At 39.8% G+C, this 24,010-nt stretch overlaps 1 protein-coding gene and 1 long non-coding RNA gene across 3 annotated transcripts; one reads left to right on the forward strand and one right to left on the reverse strand.

Moving 5' to 3' along the window:
- The first annotated feature begins 1,683 nt into the window (after window positions 1-1,683).
- Window positions 1,684-9,386, forward strand: LOC122465328. The gene is made up of 3 exons (XR_006290076.1): window positions 1,684-1,768; window positions 8,693-8,787; window positions 9,023-9,386. It is a non-coding gene; the product is annotated as an uncharacterized LOC122465328 (long non-coding RNA).
- An 11,113-nt stretch (window positions 9,387-20,499) lies between these two features.
- On the reverse strand, window positions 20,500-22,410 carry LOC119565688. Of its 2 annotated transcripts, XM_043542322.1 has the most exons (5): window positions 21,957-22,410; window positions 21,727-21,873; window positions 21,522-21,635; window positions 21,357-21,426; window positions 20,500-21,271 (listed from the first exon to the last, which is right to left on the reverse strand). In XM_043542322.1, the coding sequence occupies exons 1-4, from the start codon at window positions 22,215-22,217 to the stop codon at window positions 21,358-21,360; spliced, it is 591 nt and encodes a 196-aa protein (XP_043398257.1). In that variant the 5' UTR covers window positions 22,218-22,410; the 3' UTR covers window positions 20,500-21,271; window position 21,357. The 2 variants fall into 2 exon arrangements, with proteins under 2 accessions (XP_043398257.1, XP_043398256.1); XM_043542321.1 differs by lacking the exons at window positions 21,727-21,873; window positions 21,957-22,410 and having other exon boundaries at window positions 21,367-21,426; window positions 21,522-21,720.
- Window positions 22,411-24,010: the final 1,600 nt, after the last annotated feature.

Here is a 24,010-nt window from a genome sequence, read left to right on the forward strand (position 1 = left end):
CTCCAATATGAAAACTGACCATTTATTCATACCCTTTGTTTCCTGTCATTTAAACAGTTAGTGATCCGTGAGAGGACCTTCCATCTTATCCCATGATTGGTTACTTTGTTTAAGAGCCCTTGATGTGGGACTTTGTCAAAGGCTTTCTGAAAGTCCAAGTACATTATTAACTGGATCACCCTTCTGCATGTGTTTGTCAACACCCTCAAAGAATTGTAATAGATTAGCGAGACATGATTTCCCTTTACAAAAGGCGTGTTGACTATTCCCCAGCAAACTGTGTTAATCTATGTGTCTGAAAATTCTGTTCTTTATTATACTTTCAACTAATTCACCTGGCACTGAAATTAGGCTTACTGGCCCATAACTTTCAGGATTACACCTCTGGGGCCTTTTTGAAAAAAAATCAGTGTTACATTGGCTATCCTTCAGTCATCTGGTGCAGAGGCTGATTTAAGTGATAGGTTACATACCACAGTTAGTAGCTCGACAATTTCATATTTGAGTTCTTTCAGAACTCTTGCATGAATACCATCTAGGCCTGGTGATTTCTTACTCTTTAATTTATAAATGTGTTCAAAACCTTCTCTACCTGTTTCCAGAGAAATTCTCCAGTCACACTTTGTTTGCCTGATCTCTCCACACTGAGATGAATACTACAGACCCAGAGTATGCTGAGTTGAAAGCCCAGAATTTCTAAAATGGTGCCCTGCCAAAGAGGCAGGTATGTGTGTGTATTGATCAGCAGAATCACAGCTCTCAGGTAAATAACAGTGAGCACAGGCAAGATTGGTGGCTACTGAGCAAGCACAGTAAGGGCTGACAGAGAGGTCAGTTAGCTGAAGAGCTAGCTGATCAGAGCCCACTCATACTAGTCAAAACTTCTTCTAAAGGTCAGAGCTGTCAATCAGAACTCTGAAATAATGGTTGATCCTGGGCACATGCGAGTGAGGTAATAATTTCTAAGAATACAAAGGTATATTAGAAGAGAGCCACAATGCAGCATAAAAGGCCAGCTGTCAGCAGACAGTTTTGGAATCAGAGTCTGAGTCAGAGGGAGAGAGAGAGATTCGAGCAGAAGTAGATGGAAGAACTGGAAACTAATACAAGAGATTTTCCAGCTGCTCTGTTCTGTGGAAAGAATACAGCACTAAGAGCACTGTGCTGCCACCACTAGCTGAAGCAGGGAGAAATCAAAATTAAACTTCTTTAAAATAACAGAAATGGAGTGGTGACAGTGAATCAGTGTTACAGTATACTTACATATGGATAGTTGTTTATAAATATAGAGGTTTAATAATTAATAAAGATAGTTTTAGGTGGTTACAGCTTGAAATAACAAGATGGCAGTTGCAAGAAACACAGTCAGAGAAATCCAAAATGGAGGTCTGGGAGAGAATCAGCCAATATCAAGCAAGCAGGCTCAGGTGAAACAAAGGGAGGGGTCAATTAAGCATAACACAGGTCTCAATCAGGTCCAGCTTTGATTGACTGAAGGCTTAAACCTGACTGGTGGGAATGCTTAGGATTGTAAAAATAATCAGTCAGAATAAGCAAACATCTGTATATAAGACAGAGAGCTGACAGGTCTGGGTCAGTGAGTGCATGTGTGGAAAGCCTGAGGGAAAGGAAGCAGAAGCAGGAAAGAAGAACACATCTAAAAGAGTGACATCACAGGAAAAAGGAAAGCAGAACATTGAGCAGCAAAGCAGCAAAATATAGAGAGAGCGCAGAAGGACCACTCAGAGGAAGGAAGACTACAGGAAAAGTAAGTTTGGTGATTTCAATAAGAAATAAACTGTGCCAGTGGGTGTGTCTGAAATAATAAAGCTGGATGTCTGTGTATGTATATTTATTATGTTGTTATTATTATGTAGTTTTAATGTTTAAATAAGTAGTTTGTTGCCAGCATCCTGTATGTGATCTGCCATTGCATATAGAATGTAACCACTGAAAAGCCCTTTCTAACTGTATTATACCCAGGGCTGGATTACTCAATAGGGAGACTAAGCACGTGCTTAGGGCACCAGCAAAGCAGGGGGAAACCCCAAAAAATGATATTTGGGGGGGGGGGGGAATTTGATATTTCAAAAAAAGCATTGAAGTAGTCATCATGGGAAAAATCAGAACTTTGTTAGACTTCCTTACATTCCACTACACACTCTTTCCCCCATTTTTCTGTTCTCTTTTTGTTACTTATCCCCACCTAAACTAGGGGGTGTCCTACTAACATAGATCAAAATAATGTGAGGAAATCAGATCCTGTCATTTATAACATTCCTCAATCTGAAAAGCCACACTGGTGAAGAAATGGCAAATCAAGTACTGCATTATCTGTGTGAAGTTTTCAAAGTAGATTTCTCAAAGTGCAGAGGTCAATCTTATGACAACGCTGCCAACATGTCAGGGCATTACCAAGGAATGCAGAAGAAGCTTTTAGAACAGAACAAATATGCCATATTCATACCATGTGCTGCACACTCTCTCAATCTTGTTGGCCGCAGTGCTGTTGATTGTTGTCCGGTGGCAGTAAGTTTTTTCTCAACAGTCCAGTTACTTTATACATTTTTCTCTGCCTCAACACACCGATAGACAGTTCTTAAAACATATTTGGGCAATGATTGTGTGTTGAAATCTCTTTCTAATACTCACTGGGAGGCACATGCAGTGGCAACAAGTGCAATTCTGGAATCCTATTCAAAGATTGTGGATGCATTAGAAAGTATAGCTGAAGACCAATCACAAAAGGGAGAAACTATACGAGAGGCAGAAAACATTGCAAACAAGATGCAAGAACTAGAGTTTGTATTCATGTTGACCATGTGGAATGAAATTTTACGACACTTTTACCACTCAAGTCAAGCTCTCCAAGAAAAATAATTGGATTTGAAAACATGTGCAGACTTCTGCCAATCATTAGCAGACCACTTACACACTTTGAGGAATGATTTCGAAAGATTTGAAGACATATCAAAAGATATCTTGCCTGATACTAACTACAAAGAAGCCCAGTCCTGCAAGCAAATCAGGAAAAAACAAGCAAATGATAGCAGTGCAACAGAAACAGCATTGAATCCTAGAGATAAATTTCGCATATCTATTTACAACGCTATAATTGATACACTTGAAGCTCATATGAAGAGGAGAGGTGAAGTGTACAAAGAAGTATCAAGTAGATTTTCTTTTCTAAATGATATGGACTTATCTGACAAACAATATTCACAAGGTTCCCAAAAGTCAGTTGACTCATACCCTGTTGACTTGAGCATAAGTCTCTGTGGAGAAGTATGGCAGTTCCACTGTTATATGCACGCAAAGTTTAATGAAACAGGAAAAATGAAATTCAGTCACATTGATCTTCATGACACAATATTGAAAGACAGAATACAATGTGTATTTCCAAATGTAGAGATCGCACTACATATTTTTTCTAACACTGATGATAACTAATTGCTCCACAGAATCCTCTTTTTCTCAGCTGAAAAGAATAAAAAACCCTCAGAGAACAACAGTGTGTCAGGACAGACTTGATTCACTTTCCCTATTGTGTATGGAAATGGACATGCTTCGTTGAATCAGCTTTGATGAACTTATCCAGAATTTTGCAATCAGAAAAGCTAGAAAGAAGCTATTTTAATTTCAGCATACATGTAAGTTTTATGTCATTTCGAAAAATAAAATTTTATTTTACGGTATAGTATTGTTTTTATTTTGAATTACATATGAGGGGGCACCGTAATCTTTTCAGTGCTTAGGGCCTCTAAAGGTCTTAATCCAGCCCTGATTATACCTTAATATGCATCTGTGCTAATACAGTTTATAAGACATAAACTGTAAGAACTAATGTATTGTTTCTCTAAATATACATTTTTAGATTTATTGTGTTAGGGTTGTGTTAAATAAAGGTTATTTTTGTTTTTGAAGAATTACTGCCTGAGTGTCAATCCTTTGAGTGGAAGTCTGTAACCATGCCCTCCAGGGGTTAACAGAATTAGTCTGTTCTGGGGAGTTCTCCACAGGCTGAAGGGAAACCCGCTGGTAAAACTCTGACAGTTCCCCTAGGGTGGGCCACCCCTTTTCACCTACCAAAAACAGACAAATTGCGAATTAAGTTACGGGTAAAGGCAGGCCATTGTAGGGCTGGCTCGATTCTGATTTGGGGGGTAACATATCTTACGTCCCTAGGTGGGCCCACAGTGTTATTTGAAGCCTCAAGGAAGGTATAGTAACCCCTAATAGATAGGAGGACAATTGACAGCAGGAAGTATTTTTTTTAATTGCTTTAAAAAACTGATGCTATGTGCTCAAGACAAGAAGGCCCACAGGAAACAGAATCAGCCACCAAGGGTAAGAAGACCCAAGAAGGCAGATTCTGGAATCGGGTACTGAGGGTAGAGAAGCCCTGGGAGGCAGACTTTTTTTCCTGAGAATTATTAAAGTATAGGAGCCTCTGAAGAGAAGTATTATTCTGAGGATAATAGCACAGTTTGAAGGGTGGAAATTGAGGATCACAGCCTAAATTTCTGCTGGGCTAAGTGGTTGAAATAAAATATAATACAACAATGAAAGGGATACGAAGTCGTGATATCACTTAGAAATGCTGTTGGGAGATAGAATTATAAGACTTTGTTAAAAAGATGGGGTGCGGCACTTGGAAATTAGAAGCATGCATTGGGCCTGGTGCTTACCAACTGTGTAAGCAATGGCTTCAGCCAAGAAGAAAGGGATTCTCTCAGGAAAACCCAGCAAAAAGGAAAAGAGACAAGCAGCTTTACAAGGTTTATGAATAGTAACAAATATTTTAGATTTAGATGTAGATAACCTTATGGAAGAAATATAAGAAGCAAGTGTCACACCATGCCCATATTCTTCATAGAAATATGCTTATGATATGAATATGGCATAACTAAGTTGTATTTGGTGCAAGATGGGTCTTGTGAGATATCACTGGAAAGGTTATGATTTACTGACTATGACTGTCCTATTTGAATGTATGTATCATTGTGGAATCTGAAGGTAGGGATATAAGCTCTGTATCAATTGCAAAAGTGTTTGTCTACTGTCTCGTGGGCATTTCCCAGATGCAATCAGCCTGAACGGGCCATTAGGAAGAACAATAAGACTTTGAAGATACTAACCTCCCACCTTCCTGAGAAGCTTCCTGGTTTCCTGCTTTGACACTACAGAGTCAGGTGATTATATCACCGGGTACTAGACCCAATCTTGGGCTTTCACTGTTTTTCCATTAAAGGGGATCAGATTGGGAAACAAGATCCCGGTCATATATAAATTTTATTTAAGGCTGGAGAGTGAGTTAATCCAGGTTGCCAGTTCTTCACTGAATCCCCACCCAGGATGACTGCTGGGAACACCTAAGACTGATCTGGGGAGAAAGGTTAGCCTGTGAAGGGTATACCTGGAGATTTAAGCTGCAAGCAGTGCAGTTTACCTTCAAGAGACTCTGCAACCTGCATAAAAACAACATTTAGGGTGAGAAATTACTATTTGTAGCCAATTTCTTTAATATATTAAGCCGAGGTTGTGTGTTTTATTTGCTCAGGAATCTGCTTCAATCTGTTTGCTATCCCTTCTAATCACTTAAAATCAGTCTTTAGTAGTTAATAAACTTGTCTTTGTTTTCTATAAACCAGTTTGTATAATTCATATTGGGGGGGAAGGGAAGCAGTAAAAAGCGCTGCATATCGCCCTCCACATTTAGGGAGGAGGCGAATTTTATAAGCTTGTGCTGTACAGATCTCTCTATACAGTGCAAGACAATATTATTTTGGGTTTACACAGCAAAGGAGGTGTTCTCAAGAGTGCTGGGTAAATCCCCGAGCTGAATCCTCCCACACAGAGCTGATTTCAGTCTGTGTCTGTAGCTGGATGTAGCCTTACCTGTGAGTAGTATATGGCTCGATAGCATTCATCGCCATGCATGTTTTGACAGTTTTCCATGCCCCCTTTGGGGCTTATGTCCCACCCTCCAACCCTGTTTCCATTGGCGCGGAAGTTTGGCGCCATCGGCCATTTTGAAAAAAAAATCTTATGTTTAAATAGGGGGAGTGTTGTGTATGTTTGTGCTTGGATACATTTAGAAAAAAAGGTTGAAAGACTAGAGTGAGAGAGTTTAAAGAGGAAAAAAGAAAGTCTGGGTAAGGTTTAAAGGAAAGAAAGGTTATTTGGGGAGGTAGAGAAAGGAGAGAGGATTGTAAAGGTCTAGTTTGGCATTTTATTCAAGAATAGAAAGAGAACTTGAAGAAAAAAGGAGATTTTTGTTTTTAAAGGGTTAGTTTTAAAGAAGAGAGGTAAGTTATTAAAGAAAAGAGATTTTTGGTGAGTTTAAGTAAGGAGAGATTATTTTAAAGGTCTAGTTTGGCATGTTATTAAAGAATAGAAAAATTTGAAATAAATGTAAAAGGTTATTAACTAGCAGGGTCGGTTAAGAAAAAAGTTAAATAATAATAAAAACTAGGTTTAAAAAGGGAATTTACTAAGGCAGAGCCTGTTTAGTAAGCACATGGTAAAGTGAATACAAAAGCATTTAAATACAAGGGTAAGTTAAGAAAAAAGAACAGGGCAAGAAAAGGGAAAAGAAAGCCCCTTTGCAAAGGGCAAAGATAGACAGCACATGATTGAATCAGAGAGAGAGAGAGAGAGAGAATTCTTACCTTTCAAGTTTTTCTGTAGAATGAGGCAACTTCCCTGGTTCAGACCCTCTCCGCCTTGTTATCACTGCCTTTGGATCAGCCCAATCAGAGGTTGTTCTACAGAAGCGTAATGGAATTAATTTTCCAGAACCAATCCTATAGTTCCAAGATTTTAAACAATAGCCAACTCCCTTCTCTCCCCGCTCCCCTCCTCTCTCCCCCTTCCCTTTTAACTGCCTTATTCTTATCTAAAAAAACAGACCCCCAGCATTTTTTCCCACAATATAGTCCTTTTACATAGGGGCTTTCATAAAAGTTAAAACCATAAGCTTTTCGTAACAAACAATTTGTAAAAGTTGTCCCCTAGGTTTTAGACTAACATGGATTATTTTTAGTAAGAAGAATGTGAAGCTGCAGCAAAGCCCCTGTTAGCAAAAACAGCCTCTGTGAGTCAGTGGATCAGAGAGAAGCAGTCTGCTTCTTTCCCAAACTTTTTAACAAACACCAGTAAAAGTTACATTAAGCTTTGTATACAAATAAAGCTCTGCTTTATAATGACTTGAAAAGACAAACATATCTGAAGACACATTCCTTTATTTATAGGGGTGTTTCAGTAAAAAAGAGCATGCTGAAGCACCCATAGCCTAAACCCTGACTAACAAAAAGTTTTTAAAAGCTTTTCCCCAAGGTTTTTAGTAAGAACAACTTGAAACAGCCTTTTGAAGGTAGTGGATTAGAAAAGAAGACGACCACTTTCAAAAACAAGGCCAGCTGAAGACACATTCCTTTATTTAACCCCCTTGGCATAGGTGTTTCAATAAAATGTGAGTCTGCAGAAACAACCCAGGGTTAAAAACACTGAAAACCTGTTTAGTTGTCCCCTAGGTTTTAGACTAACGTGGGTTATTTTTTAGTAAGCACAATTTGAAACAGCAGCAAAGCCATTTGTTAGCAAAAACAGCCTCTTGATCGGAGATAAGAAGGCCAGAACATAACAAAGCCCTAAGCCTGCTTTTAAAACAAAATGATACCAAAGACTTGTATTAGAAAGAATGGTAACTTTAACTGTAAACTTCCAGATGCCCAACTAGTAGAGCGGGCCAGACATCTCCATCAGGAGTTGGGGCTTTCGGACCAAAAAATGATTAGCTTTACAGACGTGAGCTCTTTTGAAGAGCGCTTAGGCGTGGCTATTAGCGTCATGTATCATGAAAATGGGAACTTGTGCTTTTTAATATATAAAATAAAAACTTTTTACAATGAAAGTTTAAAAAAGCTAAAGTATGTAGCCAGAGGCCCTCCCGCATTTTTTTTTCGAGAAAAAGGGCCTCTGCTCTGCTCTTATCTAAACAACCAGGACCTTCTTTGTTTTTTTCCACCCTGTAACAAAAGCTGACCAACACATAATATAAACAATTTTAAAATGTGTTTTTTAACGTGTTGCCTAAAAAACCCCTCTTTTCAACTTATTAACAATGTAAAATAATAAAAAGATAACTAAAAACAACCCTCATGGCCTGTAAATTGTGCAGAAAGCTTTAAAAGCCAGGGTTCAGTTACAACCCATACCAACTGTGACTTTTTAAAAAAAAGGTTAGACCATCATATTAAAAAAAAAATTAAAACCCACAGTAAAACACAGCAACCTTTTTAACAAAATGTAAAATAAGGGTTTTTAGTAATAAGTTTAACAGGGATTATTTTAAAATGAGCAAGCTTGTTTTAAAAAGCCAGGGCCACAAAATGAATTAAAGAATACAGGTTGCAGCTTTTAAAGACTTCTGGTTACAGAGATGTTAATGGGTATATTACCATTTACAGTGTCTTTTTATTAACTGTTTAAACACATTTACTATAGAAAATAAGAACTTTTTAATTATTAAAGTTTAAAGAAGCTAAAGTATATAGCCACATGCCCCCCCCCCCAACACACCTACCCACCTTTTTTCCTAGAAAAAATGTCCTTTACACACCTTGGTTTTTCGAAGAAATGCCTTTTTAAATATTATTTTTTAGAGGTCCCAAGACCTTTTTTCCAACAGGTTTAAACCTATAAATAGGGACAGAAAACTGGACAACGCTGTTAAAGAAATACTGCTGATACAAGACTTCTGCCGCCACGGGGAGCAACGCCATGGTAAGAAAAATTACTATGGTGTGTGTCTGTGTGTTTGCCACCATGGTTTTATACCTGTGTTGTGCTTAGTTAACAGTCAAGATATATATATTTTAAATAGGACAAGGCCTTTTTTCTTGACATACCAGATTCTTCACTAGAAGTTTTAAATTTTGGTAAGCTGATTAATATGCTACACATTTATGGTTTATTTTTAAAAGAAATGGTTTTATGGAGTTTTTTTTTTTTAATTTAGAACAAGATGGAAGTCAAAACCAACCAATAGGTTTTCATGAGATTACAGAAGACAGTATGATTTGTTTTTAAATAGGTGTTTGAAATAACGGTTATTGGAAATAGTTTTCATGTTTCTAGGGGGGGTGCGTTAACAGGTGTATTGGGGACTATGTTTGTTGTTGTTAGTAAAAAAAAAAAAAAAAAAAAAGCTGCCTTTGCCCCCAAAGGTTTTACTATAAAAAAGTTTCGCTGGACGTTGTTGAGAATTTGGAAGCTGTACTGCCCCCATATGGCGTAAGCGGGAATAGCGCTTTATTTTTGTACATTGTATTTGAACATAGTTTTTAGCCCCCCTTACTAAAAAAAATGTTTCAGCATTGAGGGGCAGGTTATCCCCTATATATATATATATATATATATATATATATATATATAAATTTCACATATGTTGTGTTGCTGTTAGTAAAAAGAACATACAGGCTTATGTGCTAAAAACATTTTGTCTATGTGTATTGGCAGACTTATCAAGCGTTATCCCTCAAGAAGAAACGTTGAAGGGGGCCAAGAAATTTCCCTCTGAATCAGCAACAGTTTCCAGGGTTTGAAGCAAGGGTATTAGGCAGTCCGATTTTGAACAGCCCTGCACATCCAAATCCCTCATTACACAGAGCCAACTGCCTTTAAAGAGGGGCAAAAAATTTCCCTCTGAGGCAGCTGCAGTGGAAGCAAGGGTATTAGCCCCCCTGATTTTGAACAGCCCTGCACATCCAAATCCTTCATTACACAGAGCCAGCCATCCTTAAAAAGGGCCAAGAAATCTACTTCTGAAACAGCAACAGTTTCCAGAGGTGGGAAATAGGGGATCAGACCCCCCAATTTTGAACCGCCCTGCACCTCCAGAGCCAAGAAATCTACCTCTGCAGCTTCCAGGGACATTGGTAAGCAATCCAAAGGGGTCAAAGCCCTTAGTTCTCAACAACCCTATGCCTTCACAGCCCAGAAGGAATCAGCTTTAAAAAGGGTAAAAGCAAACAACCCTGTAGCAGCAACCATGTCTGAGATGGGTTTGAGCAGGGACTAGGGGCCAGCCCCCCTGCTTCTGGGCAACGCAGAACCTCTGCTACAAATAACAACCTCCCCGTAGGTCTTGCTGCATCAGTTGTTGTTTGTAATGAGATGTTTAGTGTTTATACATCTCTTGAGCGTTTAATAGATAAAAAGTTTTCGAAGCTAATTCTTGAGGTTTTTCAAAAGCAAAATGCTCCAGAAGAAAGGGTGGTTTTAGACCAAAAGATAACAGAAACCCAGGCACTGATTGAAAAGGTGGAAAGCGCATTGAAGGTGGAAGGGAGGGTGTGACTAAACATGAAACCTAAAAACATAAAGAGGGGTTAGGGGGAAAAATGGAAGAAATCTAAAAAATTGAGGAGGCTTTTGGCCAAAAACTTTAAAAAGCCAGAGCTTTTTACAGAAAATAACCCCCCCAACCAAGAAAGGGAAATAGACATAGACTCCCCCCCGACCCCCTCTTCTGAAGGTCCAGATTCTCCTGCTCCTAATACACCTCCTTAGGTGTATTTGGAATGTGTGAGACACTGGATAAGACCCCGAAGAGAGTTTAACACTTACGAATATTTTTAAGAATTTCGTTTCACTAATTTGGACAGAGTAATGGGGTTCACAGAGGCCACGGCAGCCATTGACACCGCTATTCAAAATTTTCTAGGTGATATTAATAATCAGGTGGGCCCTGAAGATTTTGTACAGCTACACTTAGATGCCCCAGGACTAAATCAACCGCTTTTTTCTCTACGGAGGCCTTGGGAAGATTTAAACACCATAGATTTTTTTAAATAACATCATTACGGTGTTGCAAAGTAACGCAGAGATTGTGGGGTCTGGAACTCTAAAACTGGTTGTTACGATTATTAGAAACAGGGCTGGTGGAGGTGGGTCTGTAAGACCCTCAAAGACTATCACATACAGTAAAATCATCGGGGAAAAAAATAAAACAATTAATTGATTTAAATAACCAGGGTAACAACCTGTGTTTTGCCTGTAGCGCCCTGGGTCTTTTATCAGATGAAAAAGTTACAGATGCCCAACTATTAGAGGGGGCCAGACATCTCCATCAGGAGTTGGGGCTTTCGGACCAAAACCTGATTAGCTTTACAGACATGAGCTCTTTTGAAGAGCACTTAGGCGTGGCTATTACCGTCATGTATCATGAAAATGGGAACTTGTGCTTTTTTACAATGCTTGGTGTACATTACCCCAAAACTGTTTTGTTCGGTTACATGACAAACATTATTACGGCATCTTAAATATTAAAGCCTTCACAGGCACACCATATTTGTGCAACTACTGTTACGCCACGTACAGCCACAAACACCAGCATGCCTGTAAAAACTACTGCTGTTTGTGTAATAGTGCTGAGTGCCTTGAAGTGGCCAGTGAAAAACAGAGATGCCCCAGCTGTAAGCTATTTTGCAGGTCCAAGGCCTGTTTAGAAAGGCACAATGCTCTGGCAAAGGACGGTAAAGTTGATTGTAAAAACAGAAGTTTTTGCGATAAGTGCAGCTTCTATGAAGTTAAAAATCATTGAAGCAAAAATTGTCCCCAGTGTTATCAGAAGACCAACAACACAGATGGTCACGAGTGTTATATGCGTAATATCTGGTCTCCAGAAGAGGGGAAGGATTATGTGTTTTATGATTTTTGAGTGCATGCAAGAAACAGGGGTACATGTGCCAAATTATGTTTATGCCTTGTATTTAGATAAAGGAAACCAGCTGGGAATTTAAGGGGAAAGAATGTATTAGTAAATTTGTTCAAACCTTTGTAGACAAGCGCTTTAAGGGATACACTTTTATCGCTCATAACGCTAAATGTTAGAATTGTTGTTTTTTTTCTTAGACAGCTGATTAAAGAAAAAATGGCTGTCAGCCCGGTAATGCAAGGTGAAAACTAATGTGTGTAACAGTGGTGGACTTAGACATCAGATTTATAGGTTTTTTACATTTTCTTCCCATGACACTCAGCAAGTTACCCAAAGCTATGGGGTTTGAGGAAGTCAAGGGGTACTTTCCGCTGAACACCGTTGAAAATCAGAACTGTGTGGGGCCTATGCCCAGGATAGAGTACTTTGGAGTAGAATACATGCTGCCTGAAGAAAAAAAGGAATTTCTGAACTGGTACCAACACAATCGCCAAAACAAATTCGATCTCCAGAAAGAACTGCCCTATTATTGTCAAAAAGATGTTGAAATTTTGCAAGAGGCTTGCGATTGGTTCAGAAATGAAGTCATAAAAATGTCAGAGAAGCAGATTGTTAAAAACCCAGGACAGGATGATGAGGAGGTGGTCACTAAGTGTATAGACCCCTTTCAGTACCTTACATTAGCCTTGATTTGTATGGCCATGTACCGGTTTAATTTTTTAAAACCACGAACCATAGCCCTTCTGCCATTAGACAATTACCACAAACAGCAGAAGAGATATTCCACCCAGGCCATTCAACGGTTGCTGTACGTAGCCCACACTGAGAACATTTACATCCAACATGCTTTTCAGGGTGGGGAGTTTAAAGTGGGGTCCTATTTTTTGGACAGTTATGCTGTCATAGCAGGTAAATCCACAGACTTTGAATTTAACGTTTTTTCATGGCTGTCCTGTCTGCTATTGTGAAAATGATTACAATCCGTTGCTTAATGTTACCTATGGACAACTGTACAACCGAACCATGATTAAGGCTGAATTTCTAAAAAGACAGGGGTTTGAGGTAAGGACTGTGTGGGAACACTAATGGCAGGCTATGCTAGCTAACGATAAGCGGGTGGGGGATATTTTCTGAGAAAAAAAACTGCCACCACCTTTGGTTCCTAGATATGCCCTTTATGGTGGTAGAATGAATGCCATCTGCCTTTATTACAAACCACAGCCCGGGGTGCAGATTCATTACTACGATTTTACCAGCCTCTACCCTTTTGTTAAGAAGACTAAACAATACCCTGTGGGACACCCCGTTATCGTGTATGAGGGGTTTGGGGATATCAGAGGGTACTTTGGCATCACCAAGGTTAAAGTGTACCCTCCAAGAGGTCTGTAGTTCCCCGTATTGCCATACAGGGTCGGTAGTAAACTAATATTCCCCCATGCGCCCTTTGTGCAGAAAGAAGACAAAAGGACCCCTGCACACACAGTCAGGAGAAGAGGGCTTTAACAGGGACTTGGTGCACAATAGAGTTGGTGGAGGCTTTAGACAAAGGGTACAGAATCACTGAGATTTATGAAGTCTGGCATTTTAACAGCTCTTCAGATACCCTGTTTTCAGACTACACTAAAACACACCTGAGATAGAAACAAGAGGCCTCGGGGTTCCCTCACTGGTGTACGGACGAGTTGAAAAAAAAACAGTACGTTAAAAAGTACCGTGAATGAGAAGGCATGTGTCTGCATCTAAACAAGATTAAGGTAAACCCCACAAAAAGGCAAATTTCAAAGCTGTTTTTAAATTCCTTGTGGGGAAAATTTGGTCAGCAAACAAATTTGACTAACACCAGTATAGTGACGGACCCCGACAAGCTCTTCAAGTATATCTTTGTACCTCTTTACGACGTGTCAGCGTGCGAGTTTATTGATGATGACACGGCCGTGGTGTCTTGGAAGTACGCAAAAGGATGCTACACCCATTCCAGCAACACTAACATGTTTATAGAGTCCTTTACCACCGCTTATGCCAGGCTAGAGCTCTACCGCCTGTTAGACCGCTTACAGGCACGGTGTCTTTATCACGATACGGATTCTGTGATTTTTGGGAGTAAACAAGGGGAGTGGAATCCGCCCCTAGGGGATTATTTAAGGGATCTGACCAGCGAAATACCACCAGATGACCACATCGTGGAGTTTGTGTCTGCTGGGCCTAAAACATAGGGTACAAACTGTCCAGCGGTAAGACCTGTATGAAATTAAAAGGGATCACGCTCAACTCAGGGAATAGCGAAAAAATTAATTTTGAAAGCTTAAAAGAACTCGTCTGGGATTACCGCATGGGAGAGGGCCCAAAAGAAATTGTGGTACAGCAGCCAGGAATCATGAGGGTAAAAAAGCACTGGTTGATAGAAACAAGAACTCTGGGGAAAAAACCAGAAAGTCATTTACAACAAAAGAGCCCTCGAGGCGGATTTTAAAACCTTGCCGTACAGGTACTGATTATTATGAAAAGCCACGTTCAGATTGTTCAATCCTTTTCCTGTTTGCTTTGTGGCCCCTCGAATTCTGGAAAATCATTTTTTATAAAGCAATTGTTAGAAAATGGCAATAAATTGTTATCGTGTGTGCCTGAAAATATTGTGTGGTGTTATAGCTGTTGGCAACCATTGTATAAAGAGTTGCTGCAAAAATTTCCATGTATTACATTTTTGGAAGGTTTACCTAATACTTTTAATGGTGAACATTTATTTCCTAGTAATAAAATGAATATGGTTATTATAGATGATCTAATGGAGTCCGCTTCTGAAAGCGGCAAAATCGAAAAAGCTTTTACGAAATACGAATACCACAAAAACCTAAGTATTGTGTATATTTTGCAAAACATGTTTTGTTAGGGGAAAAAAAGCTGAACGATTAATTTAAATACTAAGTATACGGTTCTTTTTAAAAACCCACACAATAAACTGCAAATCACCACTCTGGCCCGGCAAATGTACCCTGGTAAAACACAATTCTTTTTGGAGGTTTTTGAGGATGCTACCAAAAAACCCTACAGGTATCTGCTGGTGGATTTAAACACTTCAACGCCTGAAGCCTTCAGGTTAAGAACAGGCCTTTTCCCCACAGACTGGCCCTGTGTATATGCCTTAAAAAAATTCCATGAAAAATAGTTATTTTTATCAAACTTCCATTTTAAAAAAGAGCATCCCCCTGACAAACATTTCTAGCCACATGCAGAGAAACTGGCTCTTTTAAGATTTCTCATCAAAGCCAAACAGCAGCAAAGAAAGGCTATTCTTTGCTCAGCTTCTGATGACCTAGTAGAAAACAGGGAATTATTTAAAAGCTGAGCAATAAAAAACTATCCCTCAAAAGAAAAAAGCTAATTGTGAAACAGGCCGGGAGCTTTATCGGACCTTTGTTGAGCTTGGCACTCCCTCTACTGTCAAGCCTTTTAATTAACAGATAATGGAACATGTTGAAAAATTGTACCTCGTTCACAGCCATCAGTTAGAAGAAATAAAGCGTGCTTCCAGCAGTGAATAAAATATCAGAACCACAACCACTCGCCAGTTGGATTCAGAAATGAAAGACATTCTTCAAAGATCCAGTTTATCTGACTACAAGAAGGCTAAACTTTACAAGGGGGTCCTGCAAAGATATCTGGTATTGGCCAAGCATGGTGAAATGGAAAAGACTAAAATAAACCTCTTTCTTCCTGAGCAAGAGCAAAAGGAAATTCAACCTCCTGAAGTCCAGTGGGGTTCATCGGACTTTGTCATTCAGGAGGTATTGGAGGGGGTAAATCCTCGCTATAAAAAAAAAAGCTGAAATATTGTTAAATAAACTCAGACAGCATAAAGATGTTTCTTCTTGGGCCAATAATGGCAGTTTTGTGTACTGGGGAGAAGCAACTGAGGGGTCTCACATGCTCGATTAAGTCAGGGGGGTAACCGGCTCGTATTCTTTCACTAACAAGAGGTTTCCTAAGGGGCGGAATGTTTTTATGAAAGCCTTGGCGGAGCTGAACGTGCCTACATCCGTTGTAAGCCATGTTACCAATAAACAGTTTTTAGAAAGTCTTAAAACAGGGCTAGAGCCATAAGTAGCAGCACCCCTTTTAAAAATGTCCCTCTTAAAAAACAAAAAATTGAATGGTTAATGGTGTAAATAAAAGACGTAAACAAAATTCAACGTGTGCTTTATTGATGCACCTCTTTAAACTCACGACAAGACAAACACGTCTGGACATATTGAAACATGTTTGGAACAAGTCTGGGCATGCTTGGCCTTTTTCCTTTTACAAAACGTACCACCAGGTGGTCATTTTCTGGTAAATCATCAGTGTACAATTTTAAAAGATCAAAAGATAAACCCCTACTATGCTGCTTTAAAAAAAAAATAGAATGATAACTGCAGGTTACAGCTAGAGGGTCCTGTAGTTGTCTCTGATGAAACACAACGTTATTAGAGTTACAGTTTAAAAAAGTAATAATAGATTTAGAAAAAAAGTCACTGTCTGGGGAAAATCCGTAGGAGTAAAAAAACTCACCAGGGCCCTGTTTTGGTAAATAGAGGGCCAACCAGTGTTCCCCTGGTAAGTCGTGGGGGTGCATGATAACAATAAGCCTCGAAGGTCTTCCAGACACAAAACCCTTCGGGAGCAAGTCGCTAGGAAAAACATCTAAAAAAAGAAGCATCCTTTGATAAAATACGCCTTAGCTGCACGGTGTTCATAATCACATATAGTCAAACGGGACGTTTCTCGTATGATTCACTTTGAGCACATTATCAAAAACCCCATACACTATCATATTAACCATAAAGGGCAGCACCGTTGCAAACCAAATCTCCACTCTCAGGTTTCCAGTTTTAATCAAAGAATAATGATCAGTGCACTCCTGGTCCGGGGTCAGATCGAAGGCGTACAGCGTATAGCCCTCGGGAAATTCACCACTGTCAATCAAGAGCGATCAGTCTTTTGCATATTTCCCAGTCATCTTCACAAGCTGCATGTACTCCCTCACACGGTTTCATTCTCAAAATCGGGTTGTAGGGGTTTTGCCGGCACCTGTTCGCCATCCACATACGAGGCCACAAAATTAATGTTATAATGTTTAAAGTTAAAAGGGTTTTTAATGTAGCTGCTGCTGAAGGCTTCGTTATCTATAAAACCGATTATGAGCTGTTGGGTAACTGTCCTAAAAAGAGGTTTTCCTGGTTACTGACAAGACTGCCGGCCAGAATACTAAACGCCTTTATGCCCACCCTGTCTACCGGGTACTTAGCACTGGTGGTCATTAGAGCTTCAGCGTGCTCCAAATGGACCCCCAGGGTCACTTTCACCCTTTTTACAAACAGGGACACTGAAATAATGTGAGGTTTCAGAGTAGCAGCCGAGTTAGTCTGTATCCGCAAAAAAAACAAGAGTACTTGTGGCACCTTAGAGACTAACAAATTTATTAGAGCATAAGCTTTTGTGGGCTACAGCCCACTATATCGGATGCATTGAATGGAACATATAGTAAGAAGATATATATATATACATACAGAGAAGGTGAAATTTGCCATACAAACTGTAAGAGGCTAATTAATTAAGATGAGCTATTATCAGCAGGAGAAAAAAAACTTTTGTAGTGATAATCAAGATGGCCCATTTAGACAGTTGACAAGAAGGTGTGAGGATACTTAACATGCGCAAACAGATTCAATATGTGTAATGATTATTCAATATAATAATAATAATGTGTAATAATTATTCAGTATGTGTAATAATGTGAATTTTATAATTCTGGTTGGCATTCCCGCTCATGAGGCAAAAACCATCTTTGCTGCGCGTCAGTTTAATTTTCAAGTCCACACCGTTCAGCAATAGTTTTTCTTGAAAAAACAAATCGCTGTGTAGAGGCCCCAACAAATTCAGCTTCCTGCTGCCAGCCGTTAGTCTGGCCCTATGTATAAACCCCTCATTAGTCGCACCGACCAAAAGGGTGCTTTCATGGGTCCCCGCCATGTCTTTATGAAAACCTCCTGTCGAAAACTGCGTTGCAAGGGTGTCATGGCTGTAGTTCAGAATCAGCTCTATCAAGGCTCCGTAAGGGTAACAATTGTTGCTCTGGCTGATAAGCCGGTCGCCTAGAGTGACATCCAGCTGGTTAAAAAGGGTGGCTATGGGACAGTTTGTTAGGGCAACCCTGGCGTCGTCATCAATGTCTGACCCATCTTCTTTTACCACCTTACAGCACACATACAGCAATGTGTTGTTAAGATCTAAGTAATGATCCCCGTGTCCCGAAATAAAAAATTCTAGAGGGGCATTCACCGTTAAAGCAGCCAAAGGCGGCACCTCTACATAAAAGCTATTCTCAATACTGGTTTGTATGGGGGCTATTTGAAATAAATCCAGTTCCGAATTGGTGCATTCGTCAGAGCCACAATGAATAAAAGCCATTTTAAAATATATCCCTTTTACCACGGGCGATACATCATTTCCTCTTCTTAGGGCACCTTTTAGTTTTATGACTGAGGAGTCTTCTGACAGCTTTTTTTTTAAGGGGCCTAGGAGGCCCTTTAAACGGCTGGCACGATGCTGCTCTCTTTCTCCTCATCATGACTAAACCAGAACCTTCCTGTGGCTTGTGCGCTCCTATTTTGTTTATAATGGTGCTAGACACGTGGTTCACTACTTCTCTGGTTATATTTTTTGTGGCTGTTTTCATGTGGGGTTTATTAATTTCAAAACCGCTTCTCAAAAGCAGCATGGCTTTTCTAAAAAGACTGCAAAATATCCCTCCTAAACCAGCCCTGTACGTGACGGGTAATCCTTGAAATCCCGGTAAGGAATAACCAGCCTGGGCCTTGTAGTAGTTCCTACACTAAATGAGATCCCCGTATTTTTTCATAGTCACCATTCTTTCATTTTCTTGGGGCACAAATGTAGTTAAACAATCACCTTCCCAAAACTAAATGAAACGTGTTTATTTTGATCCGTCTTTATTTCAATAGTAATGGTACCGATATGCTGTTTACTCACGGGGACGTAATGCAGTTTGTCATACGTGATGGTAATAAATTTGTTGTTGCTACCGCGGATGGGAATGCAGCGCTACCGCGGATGGGAATGCAGCGCAACAGCGGCACGTAGTAGTCCCCCACTAACTGATGTTCCACTATGTCCGTGTACACATATAAAGAGTTAAACCCTCCCATAATGTCTAAGGGGTATGGTGCTACCCTACATGGATAATCCAGAATCGTTCCCAATATTGCTGCCAATTCTCCCAGTGTGGAAAAAAAGTAATTTTCATCGTTTGGTTTTAACCGAACCCTTCTAGTCACCGAGTTGTAAATTAAGTTGACCTTCGGTTTTTCGGTATCTTTGTCGATATGCTTAATGTTCTCTATTAAATGATGAATGCTTGAATAATAGCTGGCGTCTATGTTGTAGGACTGAATTTCTTTTTTCAATGCTAATATAAATGGTGCGTCGTAAAAGAGTGTGTTTCACGAGTGACAATAATGAATTTCCGATAAAGCAACATCCCAATAACCTATCAAATTTAAAGGCTTGGCTAGTTGTATTGTAAAATTGGAACTAGTATTTTGAGGAAAAGCCCCCGCAGAGGCGTTGCTTGGTAAGGTAAGGTAAAGTCTCCGTTCAGTCATTTCCCCCCTACTTTATTAGAGGTCTTGCACTTGAGACGCTTTAACACAACTGTTAAATATTTTAGGCCATCCTTTCTGTTTCACAAAAAAATTCTCGTTCCTTCCCCAACCTTTTTTCGCTAAAAACTTTCCTACCCTGTAAATGCGGTCCTGGTTAGGGTTTACTTTTTGTAATTCTTCGGGGTAAAATGAACCTGCGACTTCCTCCTCTCCGTAATCTTATAATGCGTACACAAGCCTCTGTCCTCGTAATAAAACCCCTGACACAATTTCATGAAACATATTTCATCAGTAAAGGTTTGCTGATATCCTTTTTCAAAAGTACCCTTCGTTTTAGATACCCTTATGTGATCCCCTTTCTTAAAAATCACATGTGGCGCTTTTATTTAAAACCCGTAGCCGGTTTTCCACACGCTCAGTGCGTTAGAGTGTGTCACGTCGATCGGGCATCCTCTAATAGTTCTGTGATAACTTCTGTTGTAACCATCTATGAAGGCCTGCAGCACATCGATGTAGCAAAAATAAAATATACCTCCACATCTTTGATTTTAAAGTTCTGTTAAACTTTTCCATGACCCTTGCCTTGACTTCATTATTGGTTACAAAACGGTGTTTCCCATGTTGCTTAAACAAAGTTTTTAAAGCTTTGTTTAAAAACTCTTTTCCTCGGTCTGTTTATAATTTTTGAGGCAAAAATGTGTAAAAATAGCTTTAAACGCCTTTGCCACTTCTTCCCCGGTCTTATTCTTTAGGGTTACCGCCCAAGCGTATTTAGACAAAATATCTATCACTGTTAAAATATATTTATGACCATCGTTGTGATTAGAACAGGAGGCCATGTCAACCAAATACGCCTGCCATTATGCGTCCACATCAGACACAACCGTTTTTTCTTTTAAATGTAAGCATTGCCAATTTATGTAAAGCGTAAGCCTCTTTATCCGCAAGCCACGCGGCAACCTGCTTTGTCTTTTAGCAGTGTCTTTTAGCGGCCTGAAATAAGGGTGTTACACCCCCCAAACTTCCAACTTTTCCGGGAGAGTAATACATTTTCTTTAGCAACCTCGCCATGTCTAACCCATCTTACTTTAAAACACATGTATACACAAGATCCAGTTTTTGCTTTTGTTTTTATTTAATACAGAAGAGGCTATACACATTTTACTTTAAAAAAAAAGACAAGCTTTTAATGCAGCAGCAAAGTAATATACGGTACGACTATACACATTTATTTAATGCATAAGGAAAGTAATATAGAAAATGGTTATACAAACTTTTTTTTAATTTTACAATACATCTTAATCACTATTTTTTTTTAACCTTTAGGGTGAGGAGCTGGCATGTAAAAAGTTTTACAATCCATTTTACGAATCCTGCTACACACTGATCGGCCAATTTTGGCTGCCACCTCGTTTGACAGGTCTACCAGCAAGACCACCGGGTCAGATGTCTCTCCAACCTCCCTGATCATTTTAACAACTTCAGTTACAGTTTCAGTGGTCATGTTAAGCTTTTTCAGTTCGTAGCCTTCAGCTATAATTACATTTAGAAGCTGGGTCACATTCAGTTTGGAAGAAATATGTCTAATCTGGTGAAATACTTCTGAGCGACCCCAAAAGATACAAGGGTGACTAAATGAGTTGGGCTCGCCTACCACGCAGGCTGCACAGTTTTCCAGAAGTTGTTTTTGCAAGCAGTGGTAAATGGTTTTTACTACAACGGCCCTAATAATATCGGCCATAACATCATCTTCGCAGCTCTGCTGGTCACCCTCCTTACTTTTTACAGACTTTTTTTTACAATCTTGCTTCATGCAAAAACAACAGGTGCATATCATGGTTATTCTTCTCAAGGGCCACCTCTCTTTATCCTCTTCATCCTCTGAAGATGTCTGTCAAAAACAGAGAAAAACGTGTATTAAATTCTTTGTTGCAATCTTTTAAAAATAAAAAAAGACCTACAGTTTATTGTGCTACCTCAATCTACCCTCGTCTGATTCTGAATCATCATCCCCGGCAGACGCATCGTCGGACCCATGGCACCTTCCTGTTATTAAACACAAACATATAGCTGTGTTTAATGCCCCCTTACATATATGCTTATATTTATATTTCTTTCAAGATTCTCTAAGTAGCTTTTACCTCATCATGTTCTTTTGGGTCTACATTTGACAACCACTCGCTGCACCCCCAGGCTGTGTCGTTTGTTTCTGAATCACCACAGGCGGGGGCTCCGTCGGTCATCGTTTCAGCAATCTATTATTAAGCACAACCATATAGTGGCGCTTAACTGGTGGCTTACATAGATATATTTTATTTTCTTTCAAATAATTTAAGCTGTTTTTACCTCATCATGCACTTCTGTTGCTTTGCCAGTAACAACGTCGCCGTCTTTCCGTGATTTGGGGTTTATCGGTTGGTTTTCGACATCACTATCCTCCAACGGTCCCTCAGTTGCCATGTCCTCGTATACAGGTTCTTCTTCCATTCCTACCTATAAAAAATAAAAATATTTAACCATCAATATTTATAAAATATTTGTAATTTTTCATTAATTTGTTATAAAAAAGGTCTTACCTCTGCCTTCGAGTCGGCTTCCTCCAAAGCCGACAACAAATTTTTTCGCACTTTATCCTTTTTTTCTTTTACAAATGGTTGTGGCTCCATAAAGTCTTCCTGTTTCTTAGGTTCAATTTCAGGATGAAATACGGGGTTCAGTAATGGTCCCGCCTCATTAGCAAAATAAGCGTAAAAGGGTCTTCTCTTCTGAACACGAACTGGTGCACCCAGGGGCAATTCCGGCTTCTTGGCTTCTGTAGGTGTCTTGTACATGGACATGTCTTTGTGTCTAGGCTCCCAGTTTTAAAGCCCTGCTCCCAAAATATGTGGCTTTATACACATGGCCAAATGCTCATTGGTTAGAGTTTTTCAAATAACCCGCCCCGCACTAGTCCATTTCTAAAAGGCTCTGGTTTAAAATTTTGGGACTACAGAATAGGTTCAACAAGTGCATTCTGTGACCTAGCTGTAAAATAGCTACAGACTGATCCACTGAAAGGAGGGACTAGCTCCCCAGGAGCACCACCCAGAACAGCTATCATTTCACTACCACCAGTCGCTGGGGTAGGATGTTTCACTCTGCATGTGTTCAGTAACACAGACTCTCTTACTGCTTTATTTTTTTCTCTCTTTACAATCCTCTCTCCTTTCTCTACCTCCCCAAATAACCTTTCTTTCCTTTTTTTCCTCTAAACCTTACCCAGACTTTCTTTTATCATCTTAAACTCTCTCACTCTAGTCTTTCGACCTTTTTCTCTAAATGTATCCAAGCACAAACACACACAATACTCCCCCATTCAAATACAAGAACATTTTTTTTTCAAAATGGCCAATGGCGCCAAACTTCGGCACCAACGGAAACAGGGTTGGAGGGCGGAAAATAAGTCCCAAAGGGGGCGTGGAAACCTGTCAAAAATGCATGGTGATGAATGCTATCGAGCCATATACTACTCCTGTGTGTGTGCTAGAGAAGGCTTGAGGACCTGGCACAGCAAGGAGAGAGTGAGAAAGCCCAGGCTGATGGAATGGGTGGGCTCAATGGGACCCCAGTATAACAGTAGCATCCTGGATGGGGGGGGTCCAACATCACAGTGGCGGAGCAAGCAGGGTAATGTGCACAGCTTGATGCTCTGAGACCCTGGTGGTGATTTTAAGTGAATTTTAAGAGTGTTGGCTAGAGAAGAAAGTGGTTACTGGTTTATTTTCTGTTTGCTTATTTCGGGCAAGGGAAGTAGGGACAAAAAAAGTAAGACAATAAGTGAAGCTACCAAAAAGTTGGAGCTCCACAGGTTGCAAGAAGAAGAAAACAAAAAGATGCATAAGAGACAGATGGAATTAAAACAGATGGAAATTGATAAGAAAAAAGCAGCCCCCCAGAGAGCCATGGAACTGGGACAGCTAGAGGCTGACAAAGAAATGGAGGCAGAACAGGCCAGGCATAAAGCTGCTCTGGAACTGACGGATAGGTTGAGGAAGCCCAGGCTGGTGGAACGGGCAGGCTCAGTGGGACTCCAGTATATCAGGTGGCACCCCAGATGGAGGGGTGCAAACTGTCACAGCAAGGAAAAGAGAAGAAACAAAAGATAAAGAATTAATTAGTCTAAGAAATCTTAAGAGCAACTATGTTGACACAAACTGTCCAGATCATTAGTTTCCAAAACAAATTAAACAAAGGAAAGAAGGAACAGGAAAAAATTATTCAAGAAATGAGGGAATGGAAACAAAAGGCAACAAATAGGCAGGTCACAGTGAGAGCTGTTCTCTTAGATGCAGGAGAAAAAGGGGAAGAGACTCATGAGGCACGTAAAAAACAAACATTAAAAGACGAATTAAGAGTGAATAGAGGGGTAAAAGCAGCAATAAAGTCTGGTAGTAACCAGTGGATCAGGGACGAAACAGAATCAGATGAAGAGGGTTTTGATTCTCCCTCTTACAACAATTCAGAAGAGTTTCCCTCAGGACCTTATGGTCCACTAAGCAAAGAACTGAAAGAATTACAAAAGCCGCCTTCTATGGCCCCAATAGTTACAAACTATTGTTACTAAAACTACTGCACATGGCAATGAGGGAGG

Source organism: Chelonia mydas, chromosome 3 (assembly GCF_015237465.2).
Source record: "Chelonia mydas isolate rCheMyd1 chromosome 3, rCheMyd1.pri.v2, whole genome shotgun sequence".
NCBI lineage: Eukaryota > Metazoa > Chordata > Testudines > Cheloniidae > Chelonia > Chelonia mydas.

Bases quoted from the DNA above. Each gene is read 5' to 3' on its own strand.
- LOC119565688 (XM_043542321.1), bottom strand. From the start codon at position 21,623: ATGACCGACGGAGCCCCCGCCTGTGGTGATTCAGAAACAAACGACACA. The intron at 21,427-21,521 runs GTAAAAGCTACT...GTTTAATAACAG, and splicing joins ACCCAAAAGAACATGATGAG to GAAGGTGCCATGGGTCCGAC. The intron at 21,272-21,366 runs GTAGATTGAGGT...TGTTTTTGACAG, and splicing joins TGATTCAGAATCAGACGAGG to ACATCTTCAGAGGATGAAGA.